This window comes from Chiloscyllium plagiosum, unplaced genomic scaffold (assembly GCF_037043375.1).
Source record: "Chiloscyllium plagiosum isolate Xiang-an unplaced genomic scaffold, Cpla_swu_hap1 HiC_scaffold_5, whole genome shotgun sequence".
Classification (NCBI taxonomy): Eukaryota; Metazoa; Chordata; class Chondrichthyes; order Orectolobiformes; family Hemiscylliidae; genus Chiloscyllium; species Chiloscyllium plagiosum.
In genome coordinates this window covers 38,626,676-38,646,579 of record NW_028270143.1, presented here as the reverse complement: position 1 = coordinate 38,646,579, position 19,904 = coordinate 38,626,676, and the positions used below count along the sequence as shown (strand labels likewise).

The window sequence follows — 19,904 nt, the reverse complement described above, 5'->3', positions numbered from 1 at the left end:
GTCACCCCTCAGCCTCTGACGTTCCAGGGAAAACAGCCCCAGCCTATTCAGCCTCTCACTACAGCTCAAACCCTCCAACCCTGGCAACATCCTTGTCAATCTTTTCTGAACCCTTTCAAGTTTCACAACATCCTTCCTACGGGAGGGAGATCAGAATTGCGCACAATATTCCAAATGTCCTAACCAATGTCCTGTACATTTTAAAAATAATAAATCAGAACAAATTTAACACTCACTTGAACAAATGTTAACTAATTACTGAAAGGAAGTATGGATTTGGTAAGTATGAACCATATTTAAATAACTTGATTTTTTAAATGAGAAAATAGAGATGACTGATGAGGATAAATGTCATCAATATGCTGTGCATGGAGGTCCAAACAAATCCTGTGATAAAGTGTCATTTAACATACTAGTCAGCAAAGTTTAACTCAAAGAGTTAAAGTGAGAGGATAGCATGGAGACAAGATTGGCTGAGTAACAGGAAACAGGGGCTGCTGGTGAATAGTGTTATTTTGGACCTGAGGAGGGTATATAATGGAGTTTTCCATGGGCAGTTAACAGAAGAACTGTTTCTCTTAATCTACATTATTAATGGTAGACTCAGGTATAAATGGCACATTTTTAAAATTTGCAGGCGATACAAAACTTTGTGTTATTTGCAGGTTGTTGTGTATGGGTTAGTGGACATGTGGCATTAAATTTAAATTTAATGCAGAGACGGTTAAAGTGAATCATTTTGTTTACAAAATGAGGGCGACAAATGCAATCTAAAGGTTGTAAAGGAGCAGTGGAACATATGAACTTATGAGGATTATCGTTGAAGGTGGCAGGACAAGTTTAGTAAGCAATTAATAAAACAGAAAATCCTGTGTTTTATAAATAGGGGTTGATAGCATGTAAGCAAGATAGTTGTGATGAACTTTTACATTACATTAGTTTGGCCTTAATTGAAGTAACATGTCTCATTCAGGGACACCAGTCTCTCGGCAGAATACAAAAGCTTTAAAGATGAGGCAGAAGAGATTTACCAGAATGGATGAGGAACTTACATGAATTGATTCTTGAAGTTGGGCTTAATCCCCTTGGAGACGAGAATTTAAGAGCAGACTTGATAAAGCTGTTCAAAATCACAAGGGATACGGACAGGGCAGGTAGATAGAAGCTGTTTCTGTTGTCCAGTATGAATAATCTGTCATTCAAGTTGTGACAGGGCAGCTAAGAAATTTGAATTCAATTAATGAATTAAATCTAAAATCTAAACATAAGATATTAATATCAATGATGGTGACCATGAAAAACTCAACTTTCATTTTAAAAAAAAGCACATTTATTTCACTAATATCCTTAGAGAAAACTTACCCTCTGTTATCACTCAGAATGAGTGTTGCAAGGGCAACTTCCATTTATTGTACACTCGATTTCTGAAATTTGGCAGTGTATTTATCCAAAAGCAAATCAGGCAGATGGTGCTCAGTGCCACCGGCTCAAAAGAGACTTCCACATTGGCGTTAAACCAATTAATAGCTTGTGGTAGAAACAGGAGTTTTTGAAAGAGTATGTTCAGCCATGAATATTTCAACTGGCTTAATGGAATGTCTTAATTGTGGAATGTGCTGGTAGACAGCACAAAGTCAGAACAAAAATTTTATTAAACCTCTGATTATATGACTTTACATAAATCTGAAAGAGCTGGAAGTGGTTGTTCCATGATCCAGCCGAATATAATGTGTACAACTCGGATGCAGTTCAGTCTGCTTATACAGGTTAGTAAGAGTTCAAACTATGTGGTATGTATCAAGCTAATCAACAGACAGAGAAGACACTACAAATTAATCATTAATATTAAGCTTTGTTCGAGGGAATAAGCATCTATGATATAGGCAAGAGTTGGTTTCTTGACTGTTCTCTCACGAAAAATTGTGTAAGTGATATGTCAGGTGTGAAAAGGGGAAAATGTACAATTAGTAAAGCTGGCAAATATTTTGAAACCAGTGTTTATACATCAAAAAATAACCTTTTTAAAACTTGCCATGAAATCCAATACTCAGTGCTTATATTACATACTACCAGTCATCTACAAACTAACTAAACGGTGGCACAGTGGTTAGCACTGCTGCCTCACAGCGCCTGAGACGCGGGTTCAATACCCGCCTCAGGCGACTGACTGTGTGGAGTTTGCACGTTCTCCCCGTGTCTGCGTGGGTTTCCTCCGGGTACTCCGGTTTCCTCCCACAGTCCAAAGATGTGCAGGTCAGGTGAACTGGCCATGCTAAATTGTCCGTAGTGTTAGGTAAGGGGTAAATGTAGGGGTATGGGTGGGTTGCGCTTCGGCGGGGCGGTGTGGACTTGTTGGGCCGAAGGGCCTGTTTCCACACTGTAAGTAATCTAATCTAATCTAATCTAATCTAAACAAAATTATAACACTACAAAATAAAGGCAGTTCTTTTCCATTTAGACACTCTCAACATTCCATGGCAATTGGTAACCATGACAAGGTACATTTCGATATTTGAAATACTGAACATGATTAAATATAATAAATGAGAAAGCTGTTCACTTAGCCTTTATCAGAAGTGTATTTTGAATTCTGGGCCTTCTTTAACTTGCATGTTTTCATATTAACAAAAACTTGGCAGTTCTGACTGGAAGGGAAATGTGGGCAGGTTGGAAGTTTCCTGAGAAGTGTTGCCATATGTTGAACATATTGGCTTTAGCAAGGAAGACGGACATCCCTATTGTCTCCTGGCAGTACTCAGATTCTAAATGGCATATCTCTTGCTAAATTCAGTAAATTTCTTCTCCTCTCAAAGAACAGTAGTAATCTGAGTCCTCATAGCATAATAGTACATTAACTACTAAAAGCTTTCCCTGTACATAATGTTAAAAATCAAACCTGAAAACTAATTTCACAGACAACACATTTCACAACTACAACATTAAAACACAGCTTGATTCTTCATAACACGAATGAATAATCCTTAAATATCTTCTTTCTCTGTTTACCTCTAGGTTCATTTGAAACATACCATGCAGTCTTAACAAACATTCAAAATCTGTGTCAGAACTATGCCTTTATTTAATTTTTAAAAACATTTACTGCTCAATATTGAGTTCTGAAAGAAAAAAGGCTTCTGAATCCTCAGTTAACTTCTCTTCACTCAAAATTAGCAAACAACAGCACACAAACTAAAATGAAACCCAGCACTCCAAATGTTCACAAAGTGTCTGCTGTGTATCGGTAAGATTATGTTTTGAAAGTGGTTGGTTTTTTCTCTCCCCCTCCCCCTTTCCCTCTGCTTATTTTCAATGTGAATGAGCTTGCAGGCTGTGTGGGAATGTGTACACAGCACACAGCAACTCCTGCCCTTTTCTAGAAAGTCAACTGCCTCACGTGTCTGTTCACATTATGGCAGTCTGAAAACAAGGCCCAGTCTCATGAATGAGTGCTGATGTCAGCAAATTATGAATGGCACACAGAGGGGGCTGACCTGTTACGCTCATTCCTAATGGTCGGATGTAATCACTAGGGAGACACCCTGTTCAAATCCTCTTTAATTTTAGAAACCTTTGCAATGGACTGCGGCAGTACAAAAATCATTTAGTGGCTCCAAACACGAAAGAACTGGTTTAGGCCTGTGCAGATGCACTTGCTAAAGAACGTTGTTTTTATTGGCTTGTATTGGTGGACCTGTTGCCTACAAAAATATGCTCTTTGATTTCTTTTCTGCAGATTTGCTGTAATATCCAAATATACTGTTAGTCAATACGGAATCCGGTTATGCAGTACATACCAAGAAAAATTCTACCGCTAATTCTTTTTGCACGTTATTTAGCACGAGTGAATTTCCAAAGGAAAGATTAATGGTTCTTTGTAAAGTGTTTCAGTTGGTTTTAAAAGCAGCTAAAGGAGGTTTATTCCTTTAATTGCACTAGCCCTCACAAAATGTTAGAAATCTGCACAGGAATCTTGTGAAATATACAACTTTCTGCATTTTCTTCCTACATTGTTTTAGTACCATTCAAACACACATCCATATGAATGAACTCCCTGCTATCCTAACAGCAGAGGAGGTGGTGTGGAGAGTTAACTAGCAATCTGGAACATTGTGCTGGAGAAATAACTTCAAATCCCGCCATCGCAGATGATGAAATTTGAATTCAATAAAATCTGGAATTGACAGTTAGGCCAATGGCAACCATGTGAAAACCCAGCTGTATCATTCATGTCATTTAGGGAAAGAAATCTGCTGTCCTTGCCTGTTCTTGTCTATATGTGTCTCTACACTCACAGAAATGTGGTTGACTTTCAATTGCCCTATTGGTAATAAATGGGGGCCGAGCCAGTGACACCCACCTCTTGTGAAAGAATAAAAAAAAATACAGAATAGAGTTATGGGGTGGTTACATTGTCTTGATATAATTCTGATCTGTTTCTGTCCAAACAAAATAAAATGCTTAGTTACTGGATACATAACTCACTCCTACTTTTACCAATCAGCTGAGAAGATTCTTGGTTCTCATATCAAACTCACTTAAAAAAAAATCTGAAAATCCCAGCTGGATGGATCCCAGTTGATTTCAGAATTAACATGGTTTACTCTTAGCAAGTAAGGTTTTAAATCTTTTAAAACAGGACCTAGAAGTTTTGTTTTAAAGAAAGACTTTTTAAAATATCTGACAGGTTGAACATGGAGTATTATTTATTTTCTCTCTTAATTCATGTTATAGGAGGGATGTGATTGCCCTGAAGAAGGTGCAGAGGAGATTTATCAGGATGTCGCCTGGATTTCAGAGTTTAGTTAGGCAGAAACCCTCAGAACATTCAAAAAGTATACTTGCAAAGCCAAGGCATACAAGGCTATGCAGTAAGTGCTGGAGAATGGGATTAAAACAGTCAAGTGGGTTTTTGACCTGCACAGACTCAATGGACATGAAGCACATTGCAGATACAAAAACAAATTACAATTTAACTGGTTTCCTATCATTATCATTAAGTTGTGATAGATTACAAAGTACAAGTGATGTTATTAATAAATGAACAGCTAACATGCTCGCATCAATTTGCTCTCTGCCATTTTAATGAAGCATTAATTTATTGATTTTAAATGGATTAATAACTGCATTAAAAGAATCCTAAGCTCATTTTTATAGAACTACGTTAATTATTCATATGACAACATCTTTGATAATAAATTCCAACCTTTATTTGACACAAGAAAGTTACATATTAAGCACAACATTAAACACATTAGTAGTAGATATGACTATATTGTTTTTATTAGAATTGCTTATCCTGACACTTAACAGTATAATATGCAACTCAATAGTAAACTAGTTTGACCACTGATGGGACAGAATATACATTACTCCTCTGGTACAGACACTTTTGCCATGACTCTAACACAAGTGTACTGACATACGGTCCACAAATTAGGCGAGAGCCAAGACATACCAACTCTTGGATTTACATCAAATATTCCATTGAGCTTAATAAGGGGCAAAGCCTCTAATCACCTGAACAAGGCCAGTGGCCAGGCGATCAGGCTTGGTGTGGGGAACTTGAATCCTAGGATTTCCTATGTCTCTCAAACACTGCTGTATTATCTGTCCTGCTATACTCAGTATTACAAGCTGTCAGATGGTGGCAAGAGTCCATAAAGGATAGGTTCAAACATTTCGATTAAAAGAAAACATGTCCTGCTAAAGGGGAAAGGAAAGGTACATTAACTTTCTGTCCATTGGAGTAACAGTAATCACCCTCACTTACAACTCTGCCTGCCAGAAGCACAGTTTCCAGTCTCTCGGAACAGGATGCTGCCCCTATTGATATGTGCATCTACCATTGAACTACATATGGGGCTGCCCTCCACCAACACTGAAAGATCCATAGAAATCAGTGGCAGAGGTTGCCAGGTATGATATTCTGACATCAACTGTGGGCACTATGGATTTATAGCTACTATATATTTGAATCACTGGTCGATTCTAAACAGTCGTCATGGGTCCAGTTCGACAGATAGCATTTTGAAAGTACAACTTTTGAGATTTCTAAAACTTCTTCAAGTTCAAGTTCCATGGTGGCACCATAAACATGTAAAATGGTTAAAGAAATATCTTGTTATCTGTCCTTATCTTTCACTTGTATTAAATCATAATATGCAGTAACACTAATTATTCTGGAGAGAGATGCAATATCTACTGCTTCATTAAATGTAACGCAATATTTATCAGGATGTGGTGTTTTGCAATGTCAAGTCGACTTGCATTGTTCCGTCATTATCTTGGCAAAGTCAACATATCTTTGTTTGCCCTTTTACAGTCGAGGGCAACAGGGAAAGAATGGAAAAATGGGTGAAGCTAACAGTTGTAAACTGCTATTTGTGATAATTAGTAATGTCCCAGCATTGCCCATTACTCCTTTACTTACACTGCACTTTTCTTCCCATTTTATCCAATCTTTATTCATGATAAACCTCTTGCATAGACTTGGATGCAACTCAATTGGTCATTCAGAATGAACTGTTCATTCTCTCCTGTTTATTTCCTGGAATCTACTGTCTCATCTACATTAGATGGCAAAGGATTCGACCTTTCCAACAAAAGTCAGTACACACGCAGCAAACCGACGTTGGAATGTAATTGCCAAATATTAGAGTTTAGCTGCAATAATATAATGCAAAACATTAATATATATTATCAGTTGAATGCAATTCAGGAGACTGCTGTTGAATTTGGCAGGTTACTTGTAAGTGTTGCCTTATTTCTGGCGAACAAGGTATAAGGGAAACATCATGTAAACAGCACAAGAGAAGGACCACATGCTGAATTTTACTCTTAGATGAAGAAGTTTTTTGAAGACAGGTCTGTAAAACTTCGCTTTGTTATCTTTGGCAAGAGATTAATGGCTTGAGGACCTGACAGAAACAGATAGGACAGCAACTGAAAATTAAAATAGTGAGCAACATTCTGAGCTAAATCACAAGCATAGAGACCTGATAGAAGGGCAAATTCAGAACTGAAGTCAAGATATAGCTCTCCAGGTAAAATGTGATCAACTTTTACCGAAAATTTAAACTGCTTTAAAAAGAAACTACGTTGTCATTTTGACTGCACTGATAGCAACCAGCCAAATAATGAAAATCTTGAAATAGCAATGCAAACATCCAGAGATAAATTCTGCAAACTGTTTTATTTCAATGAGTGGATTAAAATGGCTGATTTCTAATGTTTGAGTCATTGGCAGAATCAACCCAACCCCCGAATCACGCAGACACTGACAAGGAATTGGAGAAAACCGAGAAACCGGCAGTAAGCAGATTCATGACACTAAAAGTGAAAAGTCCCTTTCTCCAATCAAGCGCTCAACAGCGAGATAAGAATCAAACTCGTGAGTGGAAAGAGGTCCCATTGAATGCATGAGTATGCATTTACATCTCAACATTAATTACTTTCGCCTGATTGATATGCAGTGTCCCAATTTCTCACCTGTCAGATAGAAACTAGACAGTGACAATTCCAGCATGAAAGCAAGGATGGCAACGTGACAACTCCTGCTCACCACTTGCTCCTCCAGCCTTCAATCTTGGACATCAGTCACTGACATTTTGAGGCATGCTCCATGGGCAGTGATAACACATAGCCCCTGCCCATGGAAACTAGCATGGGACAAATCACTGCACCCTTATGACACATCTCTGACCCATAGACAATATGGTCTGTACTTCAATGCTCCACTTTGGAGGTTACTGGTATGTTTCATCACAATGCTGCTGCAGGACATTCTTTGTGCAGGAAAAGGCACCCAGCTCACAGACTGCACCAGGATGTATCTCAGGATTCCTTACTTGCTCTCTCAGCCCTAACTCACTTTGCACTACTTCAATGTTCACAATGTCTTGTCTTGCCAGGTCTTGTCAAGCATTTTTGTGTTTATCCCCATCAGCCAGATGTTAAAGTCTCATTGTACTTCTATCTTGTCTTTTAGTGCAGACACAGTCAGGCAGCTTGTCAGCATTGCCAGCAGTTATTAGACACATCACCAAGCTATAACAATCTCACCACCATGAAGCAGCAGCCTACGCAGTAGTTACACTGCATGTACATAAACCCAAATGGCCACATCTCAAAGTGTAAGGGGTATAGCCATCAGTTAAGTCAAGGGAAATAGCCCTCAGTAAGCCAAAGGCAACCTCTAATATCAGTCCAGGGACTTAGACATAGTCAGTATGGGGCAAGTGAAGAGCTGAATGTTGAGCACCCCATCAGCCATCTTTTCCCTTTCTGCCTTACTGTGAGTCGTCTTCTACTGGAAAGAGACATAGAGAGGGATTGAGTGAGATCAAAGTGGCTGTTCCAGCTGTTAGTCCTGGTGCAGCTGGCAGGAAGGTGGTGAAGTGTCCTGAGTAAACGAGTTCATAGTTCACAGACCAAATGGGATTCGTGGTATGAGGGAACGATGAGTGAGGGAAGTTGTTGCATGTAAAGATGTGTATGTAGTAGAGCATAGGCCTTGTAAGGAGATGGGTGGAGTAACAATGATAGACTACAGAGCAACAGACAGAAGATAGTGGAACTTATCTCTGCAGAATGGGAAAAACCATTGACTTACTTTCTGCATTGCTGGGCTTTCCTCCCATCTGTGGAATTAGCATTGCTTGGGTTGTAACCTCTGACTGACCAGGCTAGCAGCCTTGGGTGACGTGATCTCCTCTGTCAATCCTGAGGGAAGACGAAATCCCTCCTGTGCATCACCTCATTCACCAGGACCTATTGGCAGGGCCTTGTGCCAATTTCTGTTCTTTGGCATCTCTGCAGCAATTCTCACAAACTTTACAGAGTAGTCTGACAGGACTTGACATGGTGCACAATTACGTTTTCAATATAGTGTCCGGAACCCCGGAAGGTCTCAACAATGGCATGTACGTCTGCCTATGAAAAGTTGAAGTCTACGACATACTGGGTGCCATAGGGACATGGTGCATAGGAAATGAAGCCAACTTGGAAAGATACCATGAAAAATCTCACTTGGCCTCCTGGAAAGAAACCCTCCCTGAAACGCACAAGAAATAATATCCGAAAGAACTGTGGATGCTGTAAATCAGAGACTAAAATAGAAATTGTTGGAAAAGCTCAGCAATTCTGGAAGCATCTATGGAGAGAAATCAGAGTTAACATTTTGGGTAGGATGACCCAGTTTTGAGGAAGAGTCACTCGACCTAAAATGTTAACTCTGATTTCTCACCATAGATTCTGCAGGACCTGCTGAGCTTTTCGGCAATTTCTACTTTTATCTCACAATAAATACCATTTAGTTGCTTTCTGATGAAATTCAGCCATTTATTCTTTTACTGCAGGAAAGGCAAGGTGGATGAGCAAATTATTCATCATCAAGTCTTTCCTTCACACTCCTCTTTCCCATTTGTACAAGAAAAATACAAATGCTGTGGAGACGCAAATTCATGATTTGAGTGGAAGAATTAAATTGAAGACAATAGTTGAACTGTTTTATTTATGTGTAAGATGATATTTAGCACAGTTGAAACATGTATAGCCCAGGAATCAACTGATTTTTTTTCTATCCTGATAGGATTTTTTTCATCGCAAGTCTCTAATATGCTTTCCATTTAGATTCAGTGGCTGCTCCGTCCATTCCTTTTGTATCTCCTGAGTTGGGATACTAATTCTCCAAAGGTCAAGCTGTTGTCATGGCAGTTCTAGGTTTTCCTGTTCCTAATGAATGTCTTTTTTATTATTGCAGCTGCTCACATTGGAACACTAACCCAAATGTCTGCATTTAGCAAACCACTGGCCAGTATCCAGAACTCAAGCAGCGCGTGCATACTGCCCACATTGTATTTATTTTGCAGATAGTAAACGTGCTGGGGAATATGCAAAGGGTAGATTGCATGTTAACTGTAGCCCTGTATGTCAGGGGATGGTAAATTTCAGTTCATTCAGAATCAGCTGCCGATCCAAATGAAAGAGCTATGCTGTAATGGGATCTTGTCGTCATGGATTTCTGGCTCACCAAGAAAAGCTTTCTTTCCGTGAATGTGGCACACTTGAGTCTGCTCAAAAGTGTCTTCATTGTAAAAGTTGCGGCAGATGCAAATCCCCGCATCTTTGATTCTCTGAGCTGTTTGAATGCAACAATGCTGACAATGCCCTTTCTAATTGGTGCAAATTAACTTTCAGACACTTTACAAATTGAATTAAAATTTGGTTCTGTTCACCCATATATGGAATGAAAATGGCTGGGGCTGGAGGGCAAATGAAAAGTCTATCCATGCAAATCTGTTGGTACAGAATACTCACTGTTTCAGTGAAGGAATAATACATGAAATGGAAAGAGTTTAAATGGGATCTTTATATGATTGATGTTATTTTGACAGCAGTGGAAAGGAGAATAAGGTCATAATGACAGCATACACTACTCTGGAGGAGGCTGGATCTCACAGCCTTACCAGTAGTTGTTGTGCATTAGTATTTTAATGCACATATTTAATGTTACATTTTACAATAATAGTACTGTGTGGAGCTACAGTGAAGTGATTACTTAGCACAACAGATACATATCTCGCTCTACTGATCTTCAGTGACAAGTCCTTAGTTCAAAGGTTGCATTTATAGTCAAACTGTATAACTGAATTAAAGCTGTTTCATTTGGTCCTGTTAGTAATAAGATGTAACATAAATGTGGAATCAAATAATTACCTAACTGTGAGATAGTGCAGTGTGAATCTTTCCTCCCATAATTTTAATGTAAAATGTTACAAGTTTTAAGAAGCGTAATTAAAAACAGACAACCTAAGTAATTAAATATACAAATAGATTTAGAGAGGGATAACTATACTGGTAAGAAACCATGAATAATAAAAAAAGAAGATGCCAGAATTATAATGTTTGAGGTACAATAATTTATAGGGGAGTGGAACAAAGCAGGAGTGCTCTTTCAAAGTGTATGCACAGTACTGATGGCCCAAAATGCCAGCTTTTGTGCTTTAAGTTTCTACAATTCAATTGTATACCGGATGGTTATATTTTATGGTTAATGCCATTTCTGTAATGTAAACAGTTAAACGGTAATGAAAACATACAATCCACTACAGCTTTATATTTATCCACATGTGGAAAAAGCTCCAGGGAAAAGGAATAAAATAGTTTGCTGTGCAAATATTCCAACCTGATTTTCACAGAACCTGTGATTTTTACAAACTAAACATACAGCCTAATGACCAAAGGCCTTTTACATTTAAAGAGGGTCAGCAATATCAGAAACAGCTTTACTTCAGTTATACAGTTTGACTATAAATGCAACCTTTGATCTGTATAACTAGTCATCTTCCATTCCACAAGGAGTTGTTGATGTAGTTTTCAATATGATGCCATTATATAGTTGCATTTGAGGCAAGTCACAAGAATAGAAATTTAAATAGCAATTTACCAATAATAGCAAGCAAAATTAGAGAACCAAATTAGTCTTAGTTGACTGTTTCATGTGTTCTTCTAGTGATTCGTCAGCTAACAACCATTGTCATTGGAATAAGCCAACATGAAGGAAAATGAAGCTCTCCCCAATCTAACAACATTTGCCATTCTGTTACCAAATAAGCACCAAATTATTCCAGCAAATGCTAAAATAAAATCCTTTCACAATATCACAAAAGTAAAATACTGGAGATTTTGAAAATCTAAGTTAGAAACATTGCTGGAAATGCTAGTCAGACCTGTCCCCATCAGTGATGAGACTAAAGGCTAAAATGGGTGGAACTGTCCCCTTACTGGGGTGTCACAAATTATGATCAGCATGATAATTTAATCCAGTGAGTGTCTGAAAATTAGATCCTTGTCATCAAGTTAAATCTTCAGTTACATCACCCCACCTTAGATGGAGAGATTAATTTCTCACTATTAGTTACTATCAAACCCGATTTCCCTTTCTCAAATCTGAGCTGATTCTGCCCAGTTTTACGATTTTTTTTCCGCAAAGTTCAGGTATCACATCATTTATTATGGATTTGAACAATTTTCCAACTACAGGTCGTTTTGCTATAACGTGCGATTTATCAACGCAAATTCGCTGTAACAGGATTGACAAATGGGGATGCTGTTTCTAAGTGCAAACTTTTAAAACATGTTAGTTATAATGTGATTGCATTGCCAACACTAATTGTTATTTGTATTGCGCGATTTTTGTATAGCATGGGGTCGCACAGAAATGAGACTATTGTGCTAAAGAAGAAATGCCTGCACTAATCAGTTAGTGAGAAGCCACATGCTTCTTACTAATTATCCGACTCACCAGAATTAACTTGGTCTTCCCTATTAACTTCTGTACAATTGAGATACTTTTGTCTCCAAAACTTGACTGCATTTACCAGATGTGCACCAAATGAATTTGGTCCTCTGCCTCTACTGATCCATTTGCAATGCTCTTTTTCTTCACCTTGAATGGAAAGAAAAACTATAAACGCAGTCAAAGCTTTCATGTTGATGAAGGCATGATGTGTCCCTGAACCACCACTCCAAGTAAATGGGCATTGGCAACACACCAGCACGAGTCCTTAGGTGGCACTTTATCATGTGTGGTCAGCCAGCAGCATTTCTCTCTCAGGTAGCGCTTCAGTGGACAGGGTCAGTGAGCAGCTTTTGCTTATCAGATGGCAATTTCTTGTTAAAGGAAAGACAGTCAGCATGTGGTTGAAAGTGATGCTTTGGGAACAGAAGTAGTCCACTCAGCGCCTCATGCCTGCTCTGCCATTCAGTGAGATCCTCAATTAACATTTATCTCTATACTGCGTTTCAGGCTCCATCCCATATTTCTTGATGTTATTCATCTCAAGATATCTCTTAATTTCTGTCTTGATCCAGCTGAATGATTGAGCTTCCACAACACTCAGATTTCCAAAGATTCATCATGCTTGGAACCTCATCAAAATCTTCAGAAAATGTAAACACACAACACGCATCGGATCTCCTTTATCAACGCTACTAGTAATAACGCCACAGACAAAAAAATTCTAAGTTTGTCAAACCTGATTTTCCTTTCATAAATCTATGCTGATTCTGCCCAGTTTTACCAATCTTTTCTAAGTGTTCAGGTATCAAAGAATCAAGGAATCCCTAGTGTGGAAACAGGCCATTCGGCCCATCGCGTCCACACCGACCTTCCAAAGAGTAGCCCACCCAGACACCACACCATCTCTCCCACCTCTCCCACCTCCCCTCCCCCCCGCCCTCCATTCCTGTGATCCTGCATTTCCCATAGTTAATCCACCTACCCCACACATGCCTGGACACTGTGGGCAATTAAGCATGACCAATCCACTTAAGCTGCAAGGCACAACTCAGTGCAATAGAATACCCTTTATGTGCCTGGATGTGTGCAGCTCCAACAACTCTTCTGTGCTCACTTGGGAAAGTGCACATAATTTCTAATGGATTTGAACAATGTTTCAACTACTAACATCAAACCAACAGATGCATAGATTTCCAATCTGCTCTTGCAGTCATAGTAATTACATGGGTGGTGCAGTTTATTTTCTGGTCTTTGGTGATTCATAGGACATTGATAGTGGCAGGGGTGAAGGGCTAGGGGCGGTTTAGTGGAGTGGGAATGCTATTGAATATCCAAGGACTGTGGTTGCATTTTCTCTTGTTGGAGATGGACACTATGATACTGGTTTGGTATTACTGTTGCTTGCCCAAGCCTACTGTCCTGGTCTTGGTGCATTTGGATACAGACTGTTTCAATATCCAAGAAGCCTCAATGCTGCATTATGCAATCATCAGCAAACATCCCCACCTCTGACATAGTGATGGAAGGAAGGTCATTGATGAAGCACCTAAAGATGGCTATGCCAAAGACACTCCCTGAATTAATTCTGACAGCAATATCCTGGAGCTGAGATGACTGACTTTCAACAACTGTAACCATCTTCCTTTGCTCCAGGTAAGACTCTCACCAGTGGAGAATTTTATCCTGATTCCCACTGACTCCAGTTTTGCTTTGGATCCTTAAAGCCAAACTCTGCTGAATACTGCTGTGATGTCACCCTTACTTACCCTCTCACATTTGACTTTTATGCCCATGTTGAGCCAAAGTAATGAGGAAAGAGTTGAATGGGCCTGTCAAAGCTCAAACTGAACATCAGTCATTAGGTTATTGTTGACTAAGTGTTGACTGATACAGGCTTTTATCATATCTTCCATCAGTTTCCTGATGACTGAATGTAGATTAATGGGGCAGTAGTTGGTTATGTTGTCTTGCCTTTAGTGGACAGGATATATCCAGTCAAATTTCCATATTGCAAGGTAGATGCTAGTTTTATAGCTATGCCGGAACTGCTTGGCTAGGGTATGGCATATTCTGGAGCATACATCTTCATACTATTGCCAGAGTATTGTCAAGATTCAAGCCTTTGCAATATCCAGTGCTTCTAACCATTTTTGATATCATGTAGAATGAATCAAATTGGGTGCAGAGTGATGTCCCCAGCATCACAGACATCTGGAGGATGAAAGTCTTACACCCAAAATGTTGACTCTCCTGCTCCTCAGATACTGCCTGATCTGCTGTGCTTTTCCAGCTGTCCACGACATCTGGAGGAGATCAAGATGGATCATCCACTCAATAGTTCTGGCTGAAGACTGTTGCAAATGCACTACTATACTGGGCTCCTCCATCATTGTGGAGGGGAATATTTATGCAACCTTCTCCTCCAGTGAATCTTTAATTTTGCACCACCATTCATGACTGAATGTGGTATGACTGCAGAGTCTATATCTGACCCCTCTTCAGAGCTGGTGCTGACTCAAGCTGCAGCCTCTTTCTGCAATGCAGAGTTCTAAATGGTGCTAATACCTGTGGAAGCAGAGAGAAATAATTAAATGGTGAATATGCAGAATAGAGTTTGCAGAGCTATGTACTTCTCTTCCTGATCTTCTGAGGAGTGCAAGCACTGTTTTCCTTATTGGATTTCTTGTCCATTGGTATCTCCCAGTCATCAGAGGAATGATGCTGATCTTCCCTCGCAGCTTGTTAGCCCTTTCTTCAGACTGAGTGAGAATCTTGTTATCCGCCACCTTCACTGGACCAGTTGTGGACCACTTTATCCTGCAATGTGACAGAGGGAAGGATTCATCATGAGGATGCAGAAGGAGTTTGTGAGCAAATGTAACCATAAAAAGTGACGGAAAATCCTCAGTAATTGAGTAGGAAGTACAGTGACCAGGAAGGCACAGATGCTTGGCAGGATGAAATGCATGTGCACATATATCGCCGATGCAGAGGCTTTTTGAGGTGCTTGTGCTGTGTGGCAGAATTATACAAAGTTGTGCCCCAATAAGTGTGAGGCTACCAGAGGGAAGATAGTGCCTGTTATCCTTCGATTTCTGATGTTTTTTTGTGCCTGAATAGCTTTCCGGTCCCCTCATGTGGGTCAGTGCACTGCTCTGTGCTGCAGCTTGGCCCAAGCTGGATGAATTTGATTGGATGGCCTCCTGGTATGGTCACCTGGGAAGTAGATGCTCCTTCTATCAGTGACCCCATCCAGCAGCATTTGGTGGCCAGCACGGCTGAATCTGGGAACCAACTTCAATATTTTAAGAGGTTATTTTGGGATTCAAGGGGTCACAGGCTGCCACAGGCTAAGCTGTCCTTGGCTTGTAGGAAATGAAGGGATATCCATCTGGCCTGGGGACAGAAGCTTTGACCTCAATGAGCAGATCTTCCAGATTGCCTGCCACAAAGCTCGGTGAGCACCTTCTGCAAATCTCCCTTGTGTAAATATTAAGCTGAGAAATACAGGAAGGAGTAACATGAGATAACTCACTTTGGCCTACAAGTGGAGAATGACACCATCCAACTTGCTTGACACCATATGATAAATTCAAAATGGAAAATCTCAGCTAATATTTCACTCTGAAACACTATTGGCCTGAAACATTAACTTTCCCTCTCTCCGTAGGTGTTGCCTTTTGTCTTGAGTATTACAGTATTGTCTATTCAGTTCCACCAATGTTACCATCTGTAAATACTCAGCAAATTTTGAGGGGAGATTGTTAACCCTCTAATGTGTGGGTGTTAGATTACAGCTGTATTAAATGATTAAATATCTGAATCTCACCTCCAACCAACTCACTTCTGGATCTTAAGATTTAACCTCCTGCTACATCATTAAGCCTCTCAAGTCTTTCAGTTTCTATGTTTCCTTACCATCTACTGACACGAATTAGAAACCAGATGAAATGGTCACGACTTGCTTGTGTGGATGTGGCTAGAAGAGCATCCCAGAAGCTCAGTATCAATTTGAATAGAACAATCTGCTCGTTGACCATCAGGGCAGAGGCAGATAAGACTCTTACTAATTTTTAGAGATGCACCATAGAAAGCATCTTATCCAAATGCATCACAGCTTGGTTTGGCAACTGCTGTGCCCACAAATGCAAGTTCGAGTGTTGTGAACACAACCCAATCCATTATAAAAACCAGCCTTCCTTCCACTGACTGTTGTGAAACTTGAAAGGGTTCAGAAAAGATTTACAAGGCTGTTGCCAGGGTTGGAGAATTTGAGCTACAGGGAGAGGTTGAACAGGCTGGGGCTGTTTTCGCTGGAGTGTCAGAGGCTGAGGAGTGATCTTATAGAGGTTTACAAAATTATGAGGGGCATGGATAGGATAAATAGACAAAGTCTTTTCCCTGGGGTCGGGGAGTCCAGAACTAGAGGGCATAGGTTCAGGGTGAGAGGGGAAAGATATAAAAGAGACCTAAGGGGCAACGTTTTCACGCAGAGGGTGGTACATGTATGGAATGAGCTGCCAGAGGAAGTGGTGGAGTTTGGTACAATTGCAACATTTAAAAGGCATTTGGATGGGTATATGAATAGGAAGGGTTTGGAGGGATATGGGCTGGGTGCTGGCAGGTGGGACTAGATTGGGTTGGGATATCTGGTTGGCATGGACGAGTTGGACCGAAGGGTCTGTTTCTGTGCTGTAAATCTCTATGACTCTGCCTGTACTTCCCAATGCCTCGGGAAAGCAGCCAATATATTCAAAGATACCTCCCACCCAGTTTATACTCACTTCCACCCTCTTCCATCAGTCAGAAGGTACAAAAGTTTGAAACCACGTACCAACAGATTCAACAAGTGTTTCTTCCCTGCTGTTATCAGACTTATGAATGGACCTCTCATATTTTAGAGCTGATTTTTCTCTGCACCTTCCCTTTAGCTATCATATTATATTCTGCATTCTGTTCTATTACCCTGATGTACTTAAGAAAGATATGATTGGCCTTACAAAACAATACTTTTCACTGTATCTCCGTACATGTGACAATAATAAATCAAATCAAATCTCATTATAACCATGATAACACATTTGAAGTTTGAACTTTGGTTCTTCACCCATTCTCTGGTCTCAGTTCAATCTGAAAATAGGTGAGTTGGAGGCAGATTTCCATTGGGATTTCTCAGACTTTAACCCTATTTTGTCTTTTAGGTTCAAGTTTCTCTGATTGAATGTCTTAACATTCTTAAAATGAGCCATTTTTGTGCAATATTCTGTCCTATGAAATGCAAAATCAGCAGAGGTGTGAGATGTGGTGTGATTCACTATCACCTGATTTTTGACTGCAGATAAAAAGGTAGAATGATTAGATTCCCTGCAGTATGGAAACAGGCCCTTTGGCCCAACAAGTCCACACCAACCCTCCAAAGAGTAACCCACCCATACCCACTCCCCATACCCTATATTTATCCTGACTAATGTACCTAACACTACAGACAATTTAGCATGACCAAATCACCTGACCTACACATCTTTGGATTGTGGGAGGAAACCCATTCAGACACTGGGAGAATGTCTCTGTGGAGTTTGCACAGTCACCGGAGGCTGGAATCAAACCTGGGTCCCAGGAGCTGTGAGGTAGCAGTGCTAACCACTGAGCCACCATGCCACCTGTGAGCTTCATAAGTTGTAAAATTTGGTGGCATGTTGGCCTCCCTGGATCAAGCATGGAGCTTATTGTGCCCAATTTTAAGTAGCTAGAGTACACAGCAATCTGGACCATACTTCACAATGCAATAAACCATTCAGAGTCACTGTTTCCCTGAAGGCAACCGGGCTTGGCCAAACAGCAAATCATAAAGGGTTCCTAAAATACAACAAACATATCATGCGCACAAGGAAAATTAGAGATAATTTTGTTCACGACAATCCTAATATTCTGTGCATTGGCTGCGATGATCAGGTGAGGAGGGATCATATCTCCTCGCTTTCTTAACTCCCTCTTAGTCAGTCAGAACAAAGGAGAAGGCAACAATGCTGTTATCACCAGACTATTAACCCAGAGACCCAGCTAATGCACTGGACAGGTGGTGGAATTTGAATGATTGTCAGGAAAATTCATCTGATTCACTATTATCCTTTTGGGAAGGGGAGTGTAGTCCTTACATGCTCTGGCCTCCATGTGACTCTAGATTTTTATCTATTTCTGAGCTATTAGGGTTGAACCTAGCCAAAATTAATTCTTAAATAAACAAAAGAAGCTAGGCAGAACAGTCATATTCAATTTTTAAAAATTTTAGCACTTCACACTTCAATTAAAGTTAGTTAACCAGATCAGTAATGGAGGAGAGTGATTCCAAGGTTTTTTGATTGAAATAGAATGAGGTTTTTACAAACACACAATGACTATACAAAGTAGCAGGTCCAGATCTTAAGAGTCCATTGGGTTGCGAGAATGTAAAGACTTGAGTTCAATTATTTTGCTTCTGTCATGTTTCTTTCACAGAGGTGAAGTGTGAAGATCCTGAGTTCTCAGCAAATGCTGATTTTTTTCAAGTTTCTTTTATACTGGCACTGATTTTTCCACTTGAGACTGAGTTTCCAGTATACTGTCAACCCGTGGTGCTGTCTGTCTCTTTTTGCTCAAAGGCTGTTATTTATACGCTATTCATTTGCACTTTCTGAAGTCTCTGCCATTATTTCATTTCAGCTTGGATAGCTGTAGGCAATCTTTTATCTCTCAAAATGTGCGGTTATCATGTGGTAAAACAGGGGATGCAAATTTCCTTGATGCTCATGTTTCAGCACCACTTTATTAAAATGGCAATTCAGAGGCAGCCAAATTGACCTGTTCCATGGTGGTTGCCTGAAATTGTCAGGTGATCATAGCAGCCATTTTAAGTCAGCAGTTTCCTCTCTAGAATAATTTTTGGCTTGTCAAAATTTCAGCTATTAAAGTCAAAGTATGAATACTGAATATTGATTGTCCATTTTAACTACTTTAATTGTAAGACTGCTGATTAAAATAAAAAGTAGGAAAATGAATTGGGTACATAAACCTTTAAGTTGATTGTATGATTTGTATCCTGTTAAGTAAAACTCTATGAATGGATTGTGCCTTTAAGAGTAAAATTTCTGAACAGCAAAGTCCTATCTAATTTAATATTTCCTTTAGTTTGTGCTGACTTGCATATCTAACTTGGTCCTCATCAAAGCCTATTAAAAGAAACTCTAGTCTAATCTTCACCTGTACTCTAATTTTTAACCACTTCTTAAATGATGTTTATAGCAACAAGAATGATTACAGCTCGAGGGCATTATATATTATGTCCAAAAAAATTTCTTGTTTGCAAACATTAGTCAAGCTGTCAGACAGTTTTCCTTTTACAATGGGGAGCAACAAATCCTTCAGGAGACTATGTAGAGGAAAGACCTCAAATCAGGAGGGATTTCAATGCAGTAGACATATAAAATCCAGGAAAACTAGCACTTACAATACATGTCAAATGAAAACCAGTACAACCAAACCACCATCCATAAATAGAACTGTTTATATATTCCATGAGATGAATTGACAGGCTGCACTTGGCTACTTTCTTTGTCTAAAGGTAATA

The 19,904-nt window shown here is 39.6% G+C and overlaps 1 protein-coding gene across 2 annotated transcripts in view; it reads right to left on the bottom strand.

The window, feature by feature from the left end:
* The window catches only part of dgkb (diacylglycerol kinase, beta), a 794,652-nt gene that overhangs the window by 95,282 nt on the left and 679,466 nt on the right, over window positions 1-19,904 (bottom strand). The window contains exon 23 of one of the 2 annotated variants that reach the window (XM_087987112.1): window positions 5,328-6,917. The exons of the other annotated variant lie outside the window; for it this stretch is intronic. Coding sequence (XP_087843238.1) covers window positions 6,838-6,917 — 80 coding nt within the window. The 3' untranslated portion in view covers window positions 5,328-6,837. Of the gene's footprint in view, window positions 1-5,327; window positions 6,918-19,904 lie in introns of those variants that run through there. 2 annotated transcript variants of the gene reach the window in all.